A 14,455-nucleotide genomic window follows, 5' to 3' on the forward strand; every position below is an offset into this window, starting at 1 on the left:
CTGTATTTACCTAATATCCATATTAGGCCCGATTTTATTTAGCCAATTGCTGAAGACTTTGCCCCCCCCTGTTCAAAGACGGCCAGCATTTTCCTGTGCCACCACCAGGGGGAGCTCGGTGCCAAGAGATTTTACAGCTGCCACTGTGTTCAATGGTAACTGTGTAATAATTTACAATGCACTGAATCCCCAGTGTGGACAACAGTCCAAAAGATAAAGGCAGCATATGATGTTGATGGCCAGGTGGAGAAAAAAATTTAATCCATAGTAATTGTATCACGTGGTGCAACGTGTCAGCCTCACGCAAGCCTTTTTCAAGTATGCACCATGGATTAAAGTTTCTTCTCCACTTGCCAATCCGGATTGTGTGTTGCCTTCCTCATCTTTTGGTTTGTTTGTTGCGAGTCACAATGGGCCTGGCTCTACTGGGTGTGCACCTGACTGCATTGGGTGTGCACTGACCATTCTTCATAGATTTTGTCGGAGTGCTGTCCGAATATCTTTTAGTGGTGTCTGTACTGAAGGGAAACAGGAGATGAAGGGCTGCATGGGGGAGATTTATCAATGCGTGTATAGTATTTTCCTGGAAATATGGTGTTCAAAATGAGCGTCATATTTATGAAGCATGTGAGTATCACGATCGGCGTGACTATCACATACGTGACACAGAGGGAGGGAAAGAGGAAGGCCCTGCCCAAGTGAGAGGGAAGGTGGTGACCCCTGACTCACCTTGCGGCTGGCACCTGGCTGCCCTGACGTCCCTAGACGGGTTCCTCACCCGTACGCCGATCACGTGCCTAAAACCCTGGCTTTCCCTAAGATGAGCCCTAGATAGTGAACAGGGCGGTGGGAACACTAGTCCGCACCACTAGCTCTAAAGGAAAACACCAAGGGGAGGACAGACAATACAGACTAAACATATAATCCCAGGTGGGCGACCACAGGAGACAACAAAAAGCCCAACAGGGATCCGGAGGGAAGCACTCTGGAACAACAACCAGGATTCACAGCTCCAGTGGGTCAGTATAGATGTCCAGGCAGGAAGCTCTATATCTGGCAACTAGAGAAGTGTGAGAGGAGAATATAAGGAGGTTGGGAGTGGCAGACAAGAAACAGCTGAGGAGGAGAAGCTACGGATCCCTGAGTGAGACAAAAAGGATTGCAAGGCAAACACAGAAAACAATCACTAAGAAACAACGTGATCTTTAGACATAGAGCGCGCAGCCACCCGCTGCGACTTCCTGACCCCGGGTATAACGGAGTCAGACGTGGCTCTTGACACCCTCGTGACAGTGAGTGAGTCAGAACATGATTTTTCTATTTTTTTCTTTACAGCCAGGATCAGAGAAAACTCCAATCTCATCCATATAGCATTTCTGCACCCTCGTCAATGCAGATCTGTTGCTGACACACAGAGAGGGGCTCTATTTTTTACCTTACTGTCAGGTTAATGCAGATCGGGTGCTCACAAACAGAGGGGGCTCGTTTTTTCACCTTACTGATGCCTATGACTGACGGTTTTATACTGTGAGTCCGGGGCCTAACTATGGTCCCCAGAACTGCACTTATAAGCCCCTGTTAGGGAAATATATACACACAGTAAGTAGCATCATGTTATATAGCCATATGACATTACACGTGACTAATAAAAAGCAAAAAAGTTTACAAAGTGTAAAAGTCTCATAAACTAAATAAAAATAGTAATAGAAATAATAAAAAAATAAAACAGTGACGCAAAAGACAAAAAAAAACGACTTTTTTTTTATAAAATATTTTTCATTAAATAAAAATAATCTAAAGGTAAAGAACATACTATTTGATATTCCCAAATTGAAATGGGAGAATTTTATTTTATTCTTCTATAAAAATCCATATAAATTTAACTTTAAAGTGGTTGTCTGGACATTTAATATTAAGGGTGCATTCACACCACCGTATGTATTTTGCAGTCCGCAAAAAATATAGATGATGTCTGTGTTGCATCAGGTTTTTTTTTGGATCCATGTCCGAAAAACAAACAAGACTAGGACATGTTCTATTTTTTTGCAGGGCTACAGAACAGACATACGGATACAGACAGCACACAGTGCGCTGTCAGCATTTATAGTGAAGCCATTGGAATGAATGGGTCTGCATCCGGTCCCGAAAAAATGCGGAACGGATGCAGACTGTAAATACAGCCGTGTGAATGGAGCCTTGAGGCTTATTCTCAGGGTAGGTCATCAATATCTGATCCGTGGGAGTCTGACTCCTGGGTCATCACGATCATCGGTCACGTGGTCTAATAACTGTTGAGTTCCATTCAAGTGAATGAGCCTGGGCTGCAATACCAAGCATAGCCACCATACTATGTACGGCGCTGTGCTTGCATGCTATGAGGAGGCTGCTGCACTCACGGCAGTATACTGTGGCCACTTCAAACAGCTGGCTGGCGGGAGTGCCAGGAGTTGAACCCCCACTGATCAGATATGGATGACCCATCCAGAGGATAGCCCATCAATATTGAACTTCCAAAAAAAAACTTTAAATTATATCTCACCCCCAAAAAATTTGTAAGAAAACGTACATAGGCTTGTAGAAAAAAGTTATGGCTAATGTGTGTTGTCAGGCAAAAATTCCAAACTTGAAGGACTTATCCAGGTGTTAAAAATGGATGCAACCACTACAAGTATGGAACTGGCATTACAGACCAAAGTAAACAACGAGCACTATGGTCCCTTCAAAGAGCTGGTCAGTGGGGGGGCTGAGAGTCGGATAGCACCAATGTAATATTGCTGGTCCATTCTTAAGTCCTGGATTAAAGGAACAGACTGATTTTTGTGGCCACTGTTTTGCAGCCTTTCACAGAGTAGACCCTATCCCTCTCAGGGTAGTAGGACATTTCTCCAGCGATTTTAGCGACCAGTTCTTCGTTTATCGTTCTGCCACGCTGACGAAGCTCTGCCCTCACACACATCCTTACGTGTTCCTCTTCCAAAGGAAGGAACGGCACAAAGATGTCAATCAGATTTCTGTCTATCAGACTACAGTGCCAGAATCCACCTAAAAGGAAATACATACAGAAGCTTTACCAGGGTAATAACGTGTGCGCATGGGCCCTATAGACAAGCTTGGAATAGGGCCCCATTCCTCCAAGACATCCTTCAACATAAAGTGAGTTCTGGCGATTGGTGTGGGTCTCAGTGGTCTAGCAGTTATCACCTATATCAGGGATGGCCAGCCTGCGGCTCTCCAGCTTTTGCAAAACTACAACTCCCAGCATGCCCAGACTGCCTACAGCAGGGCATGGTGGGAATTGTAGTGTCACAACAGCTGGAGAGCCGCAGGTTGGCCATCCCTGACCTATATGGTGTCTTTGCCAAAATTCCATATTAACACTTAGAGGACCAAACAATTTTCTGTTTTTGAGTTGTTGTTTTTTTTTTGTTGTTATTTTTTTGTACTTCCTGCCTTCCAGGATTCATAGCTTTTTTACTTTTCTGTTTAGATTTTTGAAGACTTAATTTTTGCTGGACAAGTTGCACTTTCCAATGGAACCATTTAATATGGCATACAATGTAATGGGCAGATGGAAATAAAATTCCAGATGGGTTGAAATTTGAAACAAAAATGCAACTGTGCCCTAGTTTTATGGGGTTTGTTTTTTACAGCGTTCCCTATGGGGTAAAACTGACCTGTTCCCTTGATTCTCCGGGTCAATATGATTACAGCAATACCACATTTTATTAGGGTCCATTCACACGTCCGCAAAATGGATCCGCATCCGTTCCGCAATTTAGCAGAAAGGGTGCAGACCCATTAATTTTCAATGGGGCCGGAATGTGCTGTCCGCATCCACATTTGCGGATCCGCACTTCCGCATCCATGCTTCCGTTTCCGCAAAAAAATAGAACATGTCCTATTCTTGTCCGCAATTGCGGACAAGAACAGGCATATTCTATTAGTGCCGGCAATGTGCGGTCCGCAAAATGCGAAACGCACATTGCCGCTTTCCGTGTTTTGCGGATCCATGGCTCAGTGTATCCGCAAAACACATTGCGGACGTGTGAATGGAGCCTTATATCGTTTTTCTTTTGTCTGAAAAAAAATAAATTTCTTTGCATCTCCATATTCTGACCTCAATAAAAAAAAATATATATTTCCATCTACAGAGCTGTGTGATAGATCATTTTGGCCAATACCATTTTGGAGTGTGCAGGGGTGTATCTATCACAAGGCAAACAAGGCATTTGCCTAGGGCGGCACTTGCCAATGGGGCGGCAAAATGCCTTGTTTGCTTAGTGACAGTCCCCGCCCCTCTCTCTCCTCCAATCAGGGGCAGCATTACATGGGGGAGCGGTCATATGACTAGTGCCGGCTGCATCTTCTGATGTGAGGTGGACAGGTGGCGGCTGCAGCCGGTGAAGGGACACGATGGCTGAGGACGAGCTGGCCTCCAGGCTGAACCGGCGCCTGCGGATGGAGGACCCGGCGGAGGCAGAGCGGGAGCTGCCGCACATGAGGGTCTTCAACCCGTACACCGAGTTCAAGGAGTTCATCAGAAAGCAGATCAAGGACATGGAGCGGATGTTCAAGCGGTGAGTGCCCGGAGTGCTGAAGCAGTGACCCCGGTGCCCATCACCAGTCTCTGATGCGCCGGTCAAACGCAGATGGAGCTGAACTTGTGTCTGCAGGGGAGTACTAATCTCCATTAAGTGCTTGGCGTTCGTGCAGTCCTATGCAAAACTACAGGCAGTGCGCGAGGAGTGCTCAGTGACAAACTCAGCTCTGCTACATCTGTGTGTAATGGGCACATACACGCTAGATGGGCATTTAGGGTCCAAAGTGACCAATCAGTGCCTTGCTTTCTTCTTTTTAAATAGGGCAGGAAATATGAACCGTGGCCCCTGATTGGCTGGTTTATGTGGGGGCCCCATTGGCCCTCTTCACTGCTTCACGTTGTTAATGGAGTGGTCCTCTAAACACCCCACATAGACAGATTTCTCTACACCTCGCCCTTCATTTTGTGATGATTCTTTTTTTAGGAAAGGGTGGGGCTTAAAGAGGAAGGGGTGGGGTTTACAGAGGAAGGGGTTTGGCCTTGACAGGAAGGGGTGGGTCAAATTTATATTAGGGGGGTGCCCGAGTTTAGTCTCGCCTAGGGCAGCACAAAACCAAGATACACCACTGGGAGTGTGTATGACTTTTTGATCACTCCTTATTAAATTTTTTGAAGGGAGTTAATAGACAAAAACCTGCAAATCGGCCATTTTGACTTTTTTCCGTTCACTGTATGGGATGAATATAGTTAGGCCCCTTTCACACAGGGCGTTGTGGGAAAAGGTGCGGGTGCGCTGCGGGAACATGCGCGCGCGCGTGAGAAAAATCGGCATGTTTGGTACCCAAACCCGAACTTCTTCACAGAAGTTCGGGCTTGGGATAGGTGTTCTGTAGATTGTATTATTCTCCCTTATAACATGGTTATAAGGGAAAATAATAGCATTCTGAATACAGAATGCATAGTACAATAGCGCTGGAGGGGTTAAAAAAAATTAAAAATAATTTAACTCACCTTAATCCACTTGATCGCACAGCCCGGCTTCTCTTCTGTCTTCTTCTTTGCTGTGTGCAGGAAAAGGACCTGTGGTGACGTCACTGCGGTCATCACATGGTCCGTCACATGATCTTTTGGATGGATCATGTGATGACCGGAGTGACGTCACCACAGGTCCTTTTCCTGCACACAGCAAAGAAGACAGACAGAAGAGAAGCCGGGCTGCACGATCAAGTGGATTAAGGGGAGTTAAATTTTTATTTAGATTTTTTTTAACCCCTTCAGCGCTATTGTACTATGCATTCTGTATTCAGAATGCTATTTTTTCCCTTATAACCATGTTATAAGGGAAAATAATAATGATTGGGTCTCCATCCCGATCGTCTCCTAGCAACCGTGCGTGAAAATCGCACCGCATCCGCACTTGCTTGCGGATGCTTGAGATTTTCACGCAACCCCATTTATTTCTATGGGGCCTGCGTTACGTGAAAAACGCACAAAGAGGAGCATGCTGCGATTTTCACGCAACGCACAAGTGATGCGTGAAAATCACAGCTCATGTGCACAGCCCTATAGAAATGAATGGGTCGGGATTCAGTGCGGGTGCAATGCGTTCAACTCACGCATCGCATCCGCGTGGAATACTCGTCCATGTGAAAGGGGCCTTATAGTTTACTAGTTCTGGCATTTTGGAACGCCGTGATATCTATTATGTTTATTTTTAATTGTTTATTTTTATTATGAGGAAAGGGGGTTATTGCAGATATTAGCCCTGGGTGTCTGCTGTACGAAGCAGCAGGCACTTGGAAGCTGTGGCGCCCGCTCCACTTTTAAAGAGATGACATCCGCCATACATATACGATGTATGTTGTCAAGGGATTAAATGGGTTTGCTGGGGCTTAAATGGATTGTCCAAGATGGCTGCTTTGTTATAAAAACAGCTCCACACCTGTCCATGGGTTGTATCTGGTATTGCAGCTCAGTTCCATTGAAGTGGGGCTCAGCTATAATACCACACACAACCTGTGTATAAAAAGAAAGGTTTTGTCCAGCTTGTCTTTGTGGTAATCCAAAAGGCTCTTTATTCTATCATCAGTAAAAACATCCAGGTACAGGAATGCAAGTCTACGCGTTTCGGGCACAATTCAGTCTTAGCCCTTACTCATCACAGTCATGAGTAAGGGCTAAGACTAAATTGTGCCCGAAACGCGTAGACTTGCATTCCTGTACCTGGATGTTTTTACTGATGATAGAATAAAGAGCCTTTTGGATTACCACAAAGACAAGCTGGACAAAACCTTTCTTTTTATACCTTCGTATTTGCTCCCATTCGGGTGAAGGAGCTGTTCCGCGCTTCAATAGTGGAATCGCTGGCAGGTGAGAGCTGCTCAAACCATTGATTACTTCATAACACACACAACCTGTGGACAGGCGTGGTGCTGTTTTTGGAAGAAAGTAGCCATCTTTTTTAAGTCCTCAACAACTCCTTCAATATATTCATGAACTGATCATCAGGATAGGTCATCAATATCAAGTCGGTGCTAGTTTCAACTTCCAGCAACCCCGATCATCAGTTTGAAGGGGCCACTGTGGGCTCTTTCTCGCCCCGTGATGTCAAATCCATCAGCCACATGGGCTTTCTGTAGCTCAGTTCCATTCATGTGCATGGGACTGAGCTGCAATATCAAGCATTGGCGCTATTCTTAATATACTATATACTTAATATACTATGAAGTGGCTGCAGTGCTCTTCGAACAGCTAGGTGTCGGACCCCCACCAATCTAATATTAATGACATATGCCTAATATAGAGATAGACCATCAATATCTGATTACTGCAACCGGAAGTTGGCGCTGGGACTACACAGCTCTGTGGGCAGTGTACTGGACATAGCTGGTGGTTGCAGGGTTCATCTCATTGAAGGTGGGGGTGTGGGCACCAGACAACCACCTTTAATATATTGATGGCCTATGATAAGCATAGACCATCAGTAAAAAAATCCTGGAATACCATTTAAACTACAGAAAATCCCAGTGTGGATTATATGAATCCTCCCAGTACTCCGGACACAAGTTATCTAACTTACCCTTTTTGTTGAAGGCATGCTTTGATAAATGGCTTTCCACATCAGACAGTTTAATGTCTTCTCTTTTCTTTTTATTCCTCCAAAAATCCAAGGCCAACTCTGTAATCTTCTCTCCTCCCGCATTACTGCAACATAAAACACGTGAAGTCTGAAGTTGCTGTGATACTCCAGAGGCTATAGAGTATCTGGCCAAGTATCACAGAGCATGTGACCTACAAACAAACCAGTTTTCCTCTGCGCAGGCTCCATACCTAATTATCAGCATTACAGGGAGTGCAGAATTATTAGGCAAGTTGTATTTTTGAGGATTAATTTTATTATTGAACAACAACCATGTTCTCAATGAACCCAAAAAACTCATTAATATCAAAGCTGAATATTTTTGGAAGTAGTTTTTAGTTTGTTTTTAGTTTTAGCTATTTTAGGGGAATATATGTGTGTGCAGGTGACTATTACTGTGCATAATTATTAGGCATCTTAACAAAAAACAAATATATACCCATTTCAATTATTTATTTTTACCAGTGAAACCAATATAACATCTCAACATTCACAAATATACATTTCTGATATTCAAAAACAAAACAAAAACAAGCCGGTGACCAATATAGCCACCTTTCTTTGCAAGGACACTCAAAAGCCTGCCATCCATGGATTCTGTCAGTGTTTTGATCTGTTCACCATCAACATTGCGTGCAGCAGCAACCACAGCCTCCCAGACACTGTTCAGAGAGGTGTACTGTTTTCCCTCCTTGTAAATCTCACATTTGATGATGGACCACAGGTTCTCAATGGGGTTCAGATCAGGTGAACAAGGAGGCCATGTCATTAGATTTTCTTCTTTTATACCCTTTCTTGCCAGCCATGCTGTGGAGTACTTGGACGCTTGTGATGGAGCATTGTCCTGCATGAAAATCATGTTTTTCTTGAAGGATGCAGACTTCTTCCTGTACCACTGCTTGAAGAAGGTGTCTTCCAGAAACTGGCAGTAGGACTGGGAGTTGAGCTTGACTCCATCCTCAACCCGAAAAGGCCCCACAAGCTCATCTTTGATGATACCAGCCCAAACCAGTACTCCACCTCCACCTTGCTGGCGTCTGAGTCGGACTGGAGCTCTCTGCCCTTTACCAATCCAGCCATCTGGCCCATCAAGACTCACTCTCATTTCATCAGTCCATAAAACCTTAGAAAAATCAGTCTTGAGATATTTCTTGGCCCAGTCTTGACGTTTCAGCTTGTGTGTCTTGTTCAGTGGTGGTCGTCTTTCAGTCTTTCTTACCTTGGCCATGTCTCTGAGTATTGCACACCTTGTGCTTTTGGGCACTCCAGTGATGTTGCAGCTCTGAAATATGGCCAAACTGGTGGCAAGTGGCATCTTGGCAGCTGCACGCTTGACTTTTCTCAGTTCATGGGCAGTTATTTTGCGCCTTGGTTTTTCCACACGCTTCTTGCGACCCTGTTGACTATTTTGAATGAAACGCTTGATTGTTCGATGATCACGCTTCAGAAGCTTTGCAATTTTAAGAGTGCTGCATCCCTCTGCAAGATATCTCACTATTTTTGACTTTTCTGAGCCTGTCAAGTCCTTCTTTTGACCCATTTTGCCAAAGGAAAGGAAGTTGCCTAATAATTATGCACACCTGATATAGGGTGTTGATGTCATTAGACCACACCCCTTCTCATTACAGAGATGCACATCACCTAATATGCTTAATTGGTAGTAGGCTTTCGAGCCTATACAGCTTGGAGTAAGACAGCATGCATAAAGAGGATGATGTGGTCAAAATACTCATTTGCCTAATAATTCTGCACGTAGTGTATACATCAATACTGAGTAGTGTAGCTGTGAATTCAGCACTGAGGTAAGATAGAAAGCTTACTTGAAGCTACTAGAGCTACTAAAATGTACTAGAAGTTACTATTATACAGTATATTGTATAATCGTTTAACAGCTAGCATTCTATTCCCCACTATGGCCACCCAAGTGATCACATTATGTTACCAGCGCCTGGAATTACCTATGCCACTCTGTGCCATAAAAAAGACTAGAAAACCATATAACACGGTTGAGCTTACCTGAGGAAGATAAATATGCATTTTCGGAAAGATAGTCCGTCCAGATATTCATAGGTATCCAGGTAAGGTTTGATGACATCAATGAGGCCTGGCGGCATCTTATCCATCTCATCAAATATGAAGATGGCTCGTTCACACCACCTCACTGTATCATGGATGCGCTGTTTTATAGTGTTCTGTCAAAACAAAGAAAATGTATGTCCTACAACTTTCTAATTTACACTGTTTGACAATTTAATTTTTTTTAAATACCGCACTAAGAAGCAGTTGTTGGAATGGAATGAAACTTTCTATGTTTGAATGTAATGATGATATATGTGAGTGTTTACAATATAAGGCCTCATGCACACGACCGCAAATTGCGGATCCACAAAACACGGAAGCCGCCCATGTGCCTTCTGGAATTTGCGGAACGGAACAGGCGGCCCATTGTAGAAATGCCTATTCTTGTCCGCAAACCGGACAAGAATAGGACATGTTATATTTTTTTGCGGGGACACGAAATGGAGCAACGGATGCGGACAGCACACGGAGTGCTGTCCGCATATTTTGCGGCCCCATTGAAGTGAATGGGTCCGAACCCGAGCTGCAAAAACTGCGGCTCGGATGCGGACCAGAACAACGGTCGTGTGCCTGAGGCCTAAGAGTGAAAGGAGAAGTCTATTGGAGAAAACTGTACAATTGAAAGGAGGCTCTAGGACCCTGTTGTATCTATCCTGGATACAAGATGAGATACGGCCTCTATCCTGGATACAAGATGAGATACGGTCTCTAGCCTGGATACAAGATGAGATACGGTGGGGTATAGAGGCATACAGGTTCCATATGGTATCCTACGGCACATTTGCCTACAGATGTTGCAGCTGGGCCTGTAGATCCTCGTCGGTTGCTTAAACTGGTGTCCCAACTGGTCCCATAAATGCTGGATTGGTGATAAATCTGGAGACTGGGCAGCCAAGGAAGTGTTGGAATCTGGAGGAGACATTCCTGGGAAAATCTTGCTACGTGCGGCCGAGCAGTATCCTGGTAAAAAATGCCAGCTTGAAGAACTGCCATGAGAGGAACACGTGTGGCTTCAGGATGTCCTGCACATATCGCTGAGCTGATACTATGCCTCATATTACTACTAGAGGTGACTGACTGTCATATGCGATGGCTCCCCAGATCATCACACAAGCAGTTGGGCAGTGTGTTGCTCCAAGTGTTGACCACGAGGCCTTGAAGTGTTCACCACGAGGCCTCCATACATGAACCAGGCTTATGGGATCCCAAATAGAACCTGGATTCATCACTAAAGATGATAAGGTTCTAGTCTGGAGCAGTCCAGGTTTCTCATTCATGACACCACTGCAAATGAAGGTGAAGGCTGGATGTCAATGGCAGGACATGTAATGAGCACCATGACAAATTTTCTTCTGCTAAGCACCTAGAAATGGTCCAGGCAGAGACAGGGATGTGTAATGAAGATGCCACCTGTGTCTGCATAGTGGACAACAAAACTGTGGGAGCTGCACGTGCTTGACGGCAGATTAAATGATTGTCTCTACTGGCAGTCTGTCTGGACCACCCACAGCCTGTTCACATTGTATGTGAGCCCTCACAAAACCACTGCTCCGAACAGCTATGTCAGAACAGGCTACATGGGGGGTAATTCATCAAAATGACCATTCTGCTTCTCTTAGTCCAATAATGTGCCCCTCTCACAATCTGTCAACTGAGCAAACTTTTTTTGAGTGCATCTTATAGGCATGTTTAACAGTCAAGAATCTCTCACCAAGAAATACACTACCCAAAAGTAGCCTCTGAGAGCCTTTTTATAGGGATGAGGGGGAAACACTCTTATGATTTTACACTTTCGTGGCAAAACCCAGTGTGTAGTCAGACTACACCTGTAATCATTTACACATCTGCCTGAGACACAACTGCAGGATGAGTTTTGCAGCAATCTGACATTTCTATCCGGGTGCGGTATTTTTTGTCAATGACTGTACTTTGTGTATCAATCCCTTGCAATAGTAACTCTTTCCAGACTTCTGCTGCACGGAGGAAATCCGGTCTTTAAAAATTACTACCACTTGCAAGTGCAGAGGGTGCAACAACCACCGGGTTTCTGCTGTTTCTTACAGCTGACACCCGGGGCTAATGTCTGAAATCTGTGATAACGCCAATTGCAGTTATCTAACCCTTCAGATACTATGGTAAAATGTGACCACGGCATCTGAGAGTGCAAAACCCGGAAACTTTGCACTTCTGGGCCTGAAACGGCTCTCCCACACGGCGATCGTTGTCTGCAAAAGGTCAGAGCTTGCTGAGGCACTGATGCTTTTCACAGGTATATTCCAACAAAGGCCTGCAGGTGGCAGCACTACATTGCAATATACTCAATCTTCTATTTGTCAATGAATTTATTTCCATTGATAAATAAAAGTGGTAAACTACCGATTGCATAATGTAAAAGCTTTCAAAAAAATAAAAAATAAAAATAATTCTAATTACCCCCCTAAGAAAATAAAATAAACATCATAGGCATCTCTGCATCCAAAAATGCCATACAGCCGTAACTTATTTTTCTGTTTAATTATTTCAATAACTATATGTATGAAGGCCGATTTATTGGCCTGTATGTGTGGGAGGGGCGTCAGCAGCACTTATATACCAGGCAGGCGCCTTCCTTGGGTGTGACGACGCTGCTGTGTATACTTGGAGTATCCTGAGTCTGCTGATGCGGCACGCGAGTTCCAGGTCAGCAGGTTCCGTTCCATGTCGGCGCTTAGGAACTGAAACTAAGGTCGCTCTGGTCCGGGTGAGCGTTCTCTGTACGCTCGTGCAGCACCGTCTAGTTTGCAGTCCGGTCTGCAGTGTCTCAGTTTCCTTAGGTGAGGAGGAGCTGGACACCGCATCGGAACAATCTGCCTGGCAGCCCACGTCATGGCTCCCGCGCGGCAGTACGGCTTGGGCGCAGTTTTCATGCAGGTTTCTCATGTCTTGCACGGGCCGGCGTGCTTTACGAAGGGGTGGGGGTGGGAAGTGCCATTACGGTATTCATTTAACGTGAACAGATTCTCAGTCACACACGGCATGCCCGGTTAGTCATAGCACGGCCGGGTCACTACACGCGGGGGACACAGGGTGAATAACAGTACATTATAACCTGGGTATAGCTGCATGCTCTATATCATCATACAGGTACATACAATTCATTTCAGCGGTACATGTGTAGTCGCACGGTTGCATGCCCAGGTAGACAGTGTGGTCCGTCGTTACTAAGTACAGGTATATATATATATATATATATATATATGTGTGACTCACCAGCTGCACATTCGTGTTACGCGGCATGTACCCAGGTTACGCCAACATGGTCCATGCCAACATTTTCTGGGGGGTACATTTTCACTTGCCGCACCTTTTATACAGCATACCCAAGTGTAACAGCGTGATCTATGTAGTTACATATAACCAATATTACTACGTACGACCTCATGTCAGTGTCAGCATACTACCAGAGCCAGGGTCGTCATAGCACGTCATTTCTCCTTTTCAGGTTACATCACAGAAAATTTATAAGAAACCCCCCCCCCAAAAAACAAAACCTTTATTAGCATACAACGAGTCACGTTACGGGTGGATTTTTCCCATTAGGTTACGGGCTTCGCATCTTGACGTTTCTTCAAAGGTTGTTATAGGTTCAGAATATTTGGTAAGTCACATTTTCATCAGTTTGCTGTATCACGACATCAGACCGGACATGTCACTCAGGCCACGGCAGTTTCAACCATTATTTTATTATGTCTTGTCTAGCAGGGACAGTCACTTGGTTACGTTCACTACCAGTGGGCAACTTTGTAAGTTCAACTTACGGTGTGTCACAGGTTTGTTTTACTTGTGTCCGGGGTTATAGGTTGTAAAAAAAACAAAAAGAGGAAAAAGGGTAAGTCACGTTTTCTCACAACATGTCGTCATGTTCGTCAGTGTAAAGACATGACTCACATCCACCTAGTTTCATTTAGAGTCAGTAGGTGACATAGAGGAAGCTTCCGTGAATGAGAACACTACCAGGATGTCTGAGCATGGCAGTATTTTGTCGCTTCGAAGCTGGACCATTCCTAAGCTCACTTCGGAGTTGTTAAGGAGGGGTATCCCTTTTTTGGCTACCGCAAGGAAAGCAGAGTTGTACCGCTTACTCGTGGCAGAGTCAGCTGGCTCTCGCCACGAGGAGGGGTCTATGGCCACCATACAGACTTCCCTTACACAGTTGCATGTCATGATCAATAACTTGACGTCTTCAATTACCAATATTTAGGCGAGGTTGGAAACAATGGAGTCTCGGGGTGCAGTAGTCACTCGTCCATCACGAGATGTACCCGTCGCCTCTACCGCTGGTTGCTCAGGTACAGTGTCCCCTACGCCCTTCATCACACCAGAGCATTTCATTTGGGCCAATGTCAAGACATACTTGAGGGTAGAGACGCAAGTCTAGCATCCCTCTTGATTGCCACTCAAGATCTCACCGAAAACAAGGTTATAGCTTGTGGTGAGGTTTCGGTGGTCCTCAATATCTGAGATTATAGGCTCCATCGGAAGCTAACGATTCCTGAATTCGTTCTGGCATTTAGCTTGTACAGGGGCGTCGTTTGCTCTGTCCGTCCAGACAGGAGGGAGGAACTGGATCTCTACCTTTATAAAGTCACTGATTTGGGGTATAAGTATGGCGGTGCTGCGTTTTATGATTACCACTGTTCTTTTTCTGCAGAAGCAGC

The 14,455-nt window shown here is 44.9% G+C and overlaps 1 protein-coding gene across 1 annotated transcript in view; it reads right to left on the reverse strand.

Annotated features, from left to right (window-relative positions):
* Positions 1-1,292: 1,292 nt before the first annotated feature.
* LOC122946851 (torsin-1A-like) overlaps positions 1,293-14,455 on the reverse strand; it is a 29,211-nt gene continuing 16,048 nt past the window's right edge. Inside the window, exons 3-5 of the mRNA XM_044306710.1 lie at positions 9,696-9,871; positions 7,620-7,744; positions 1,293-3,042 (exon numbers count right to left, since the gene is read on the reverse strand). Of these exons, the coding sequence (XP_044162645.1) occupies positions 2,798-3,042; positions 7,620-7,744; positions 9,696-9,871 (546 nt within the window). The 3' untranslated portion in view covers positions 1,293-2,797. The remainder of the gene's footprint in view (positions 3,043-7,619; positions 7,745-9,695; positions 9,872-14,455) is intronic.

This window comes from Bufo gargarizans, chromosome 9 (assembly GCF_014858855.1).
Source record: "Bufo gargarizans isolate SCDJY-AF-19 chromosome 9, ASM1485885v1, whole genome shotgun sequence".
Lineage (NCBI taxonomy): Eukaryota > Metazoa > Chordata > Amphibia > Anura > Bufonidae > Bufo > Bufo gargarizans.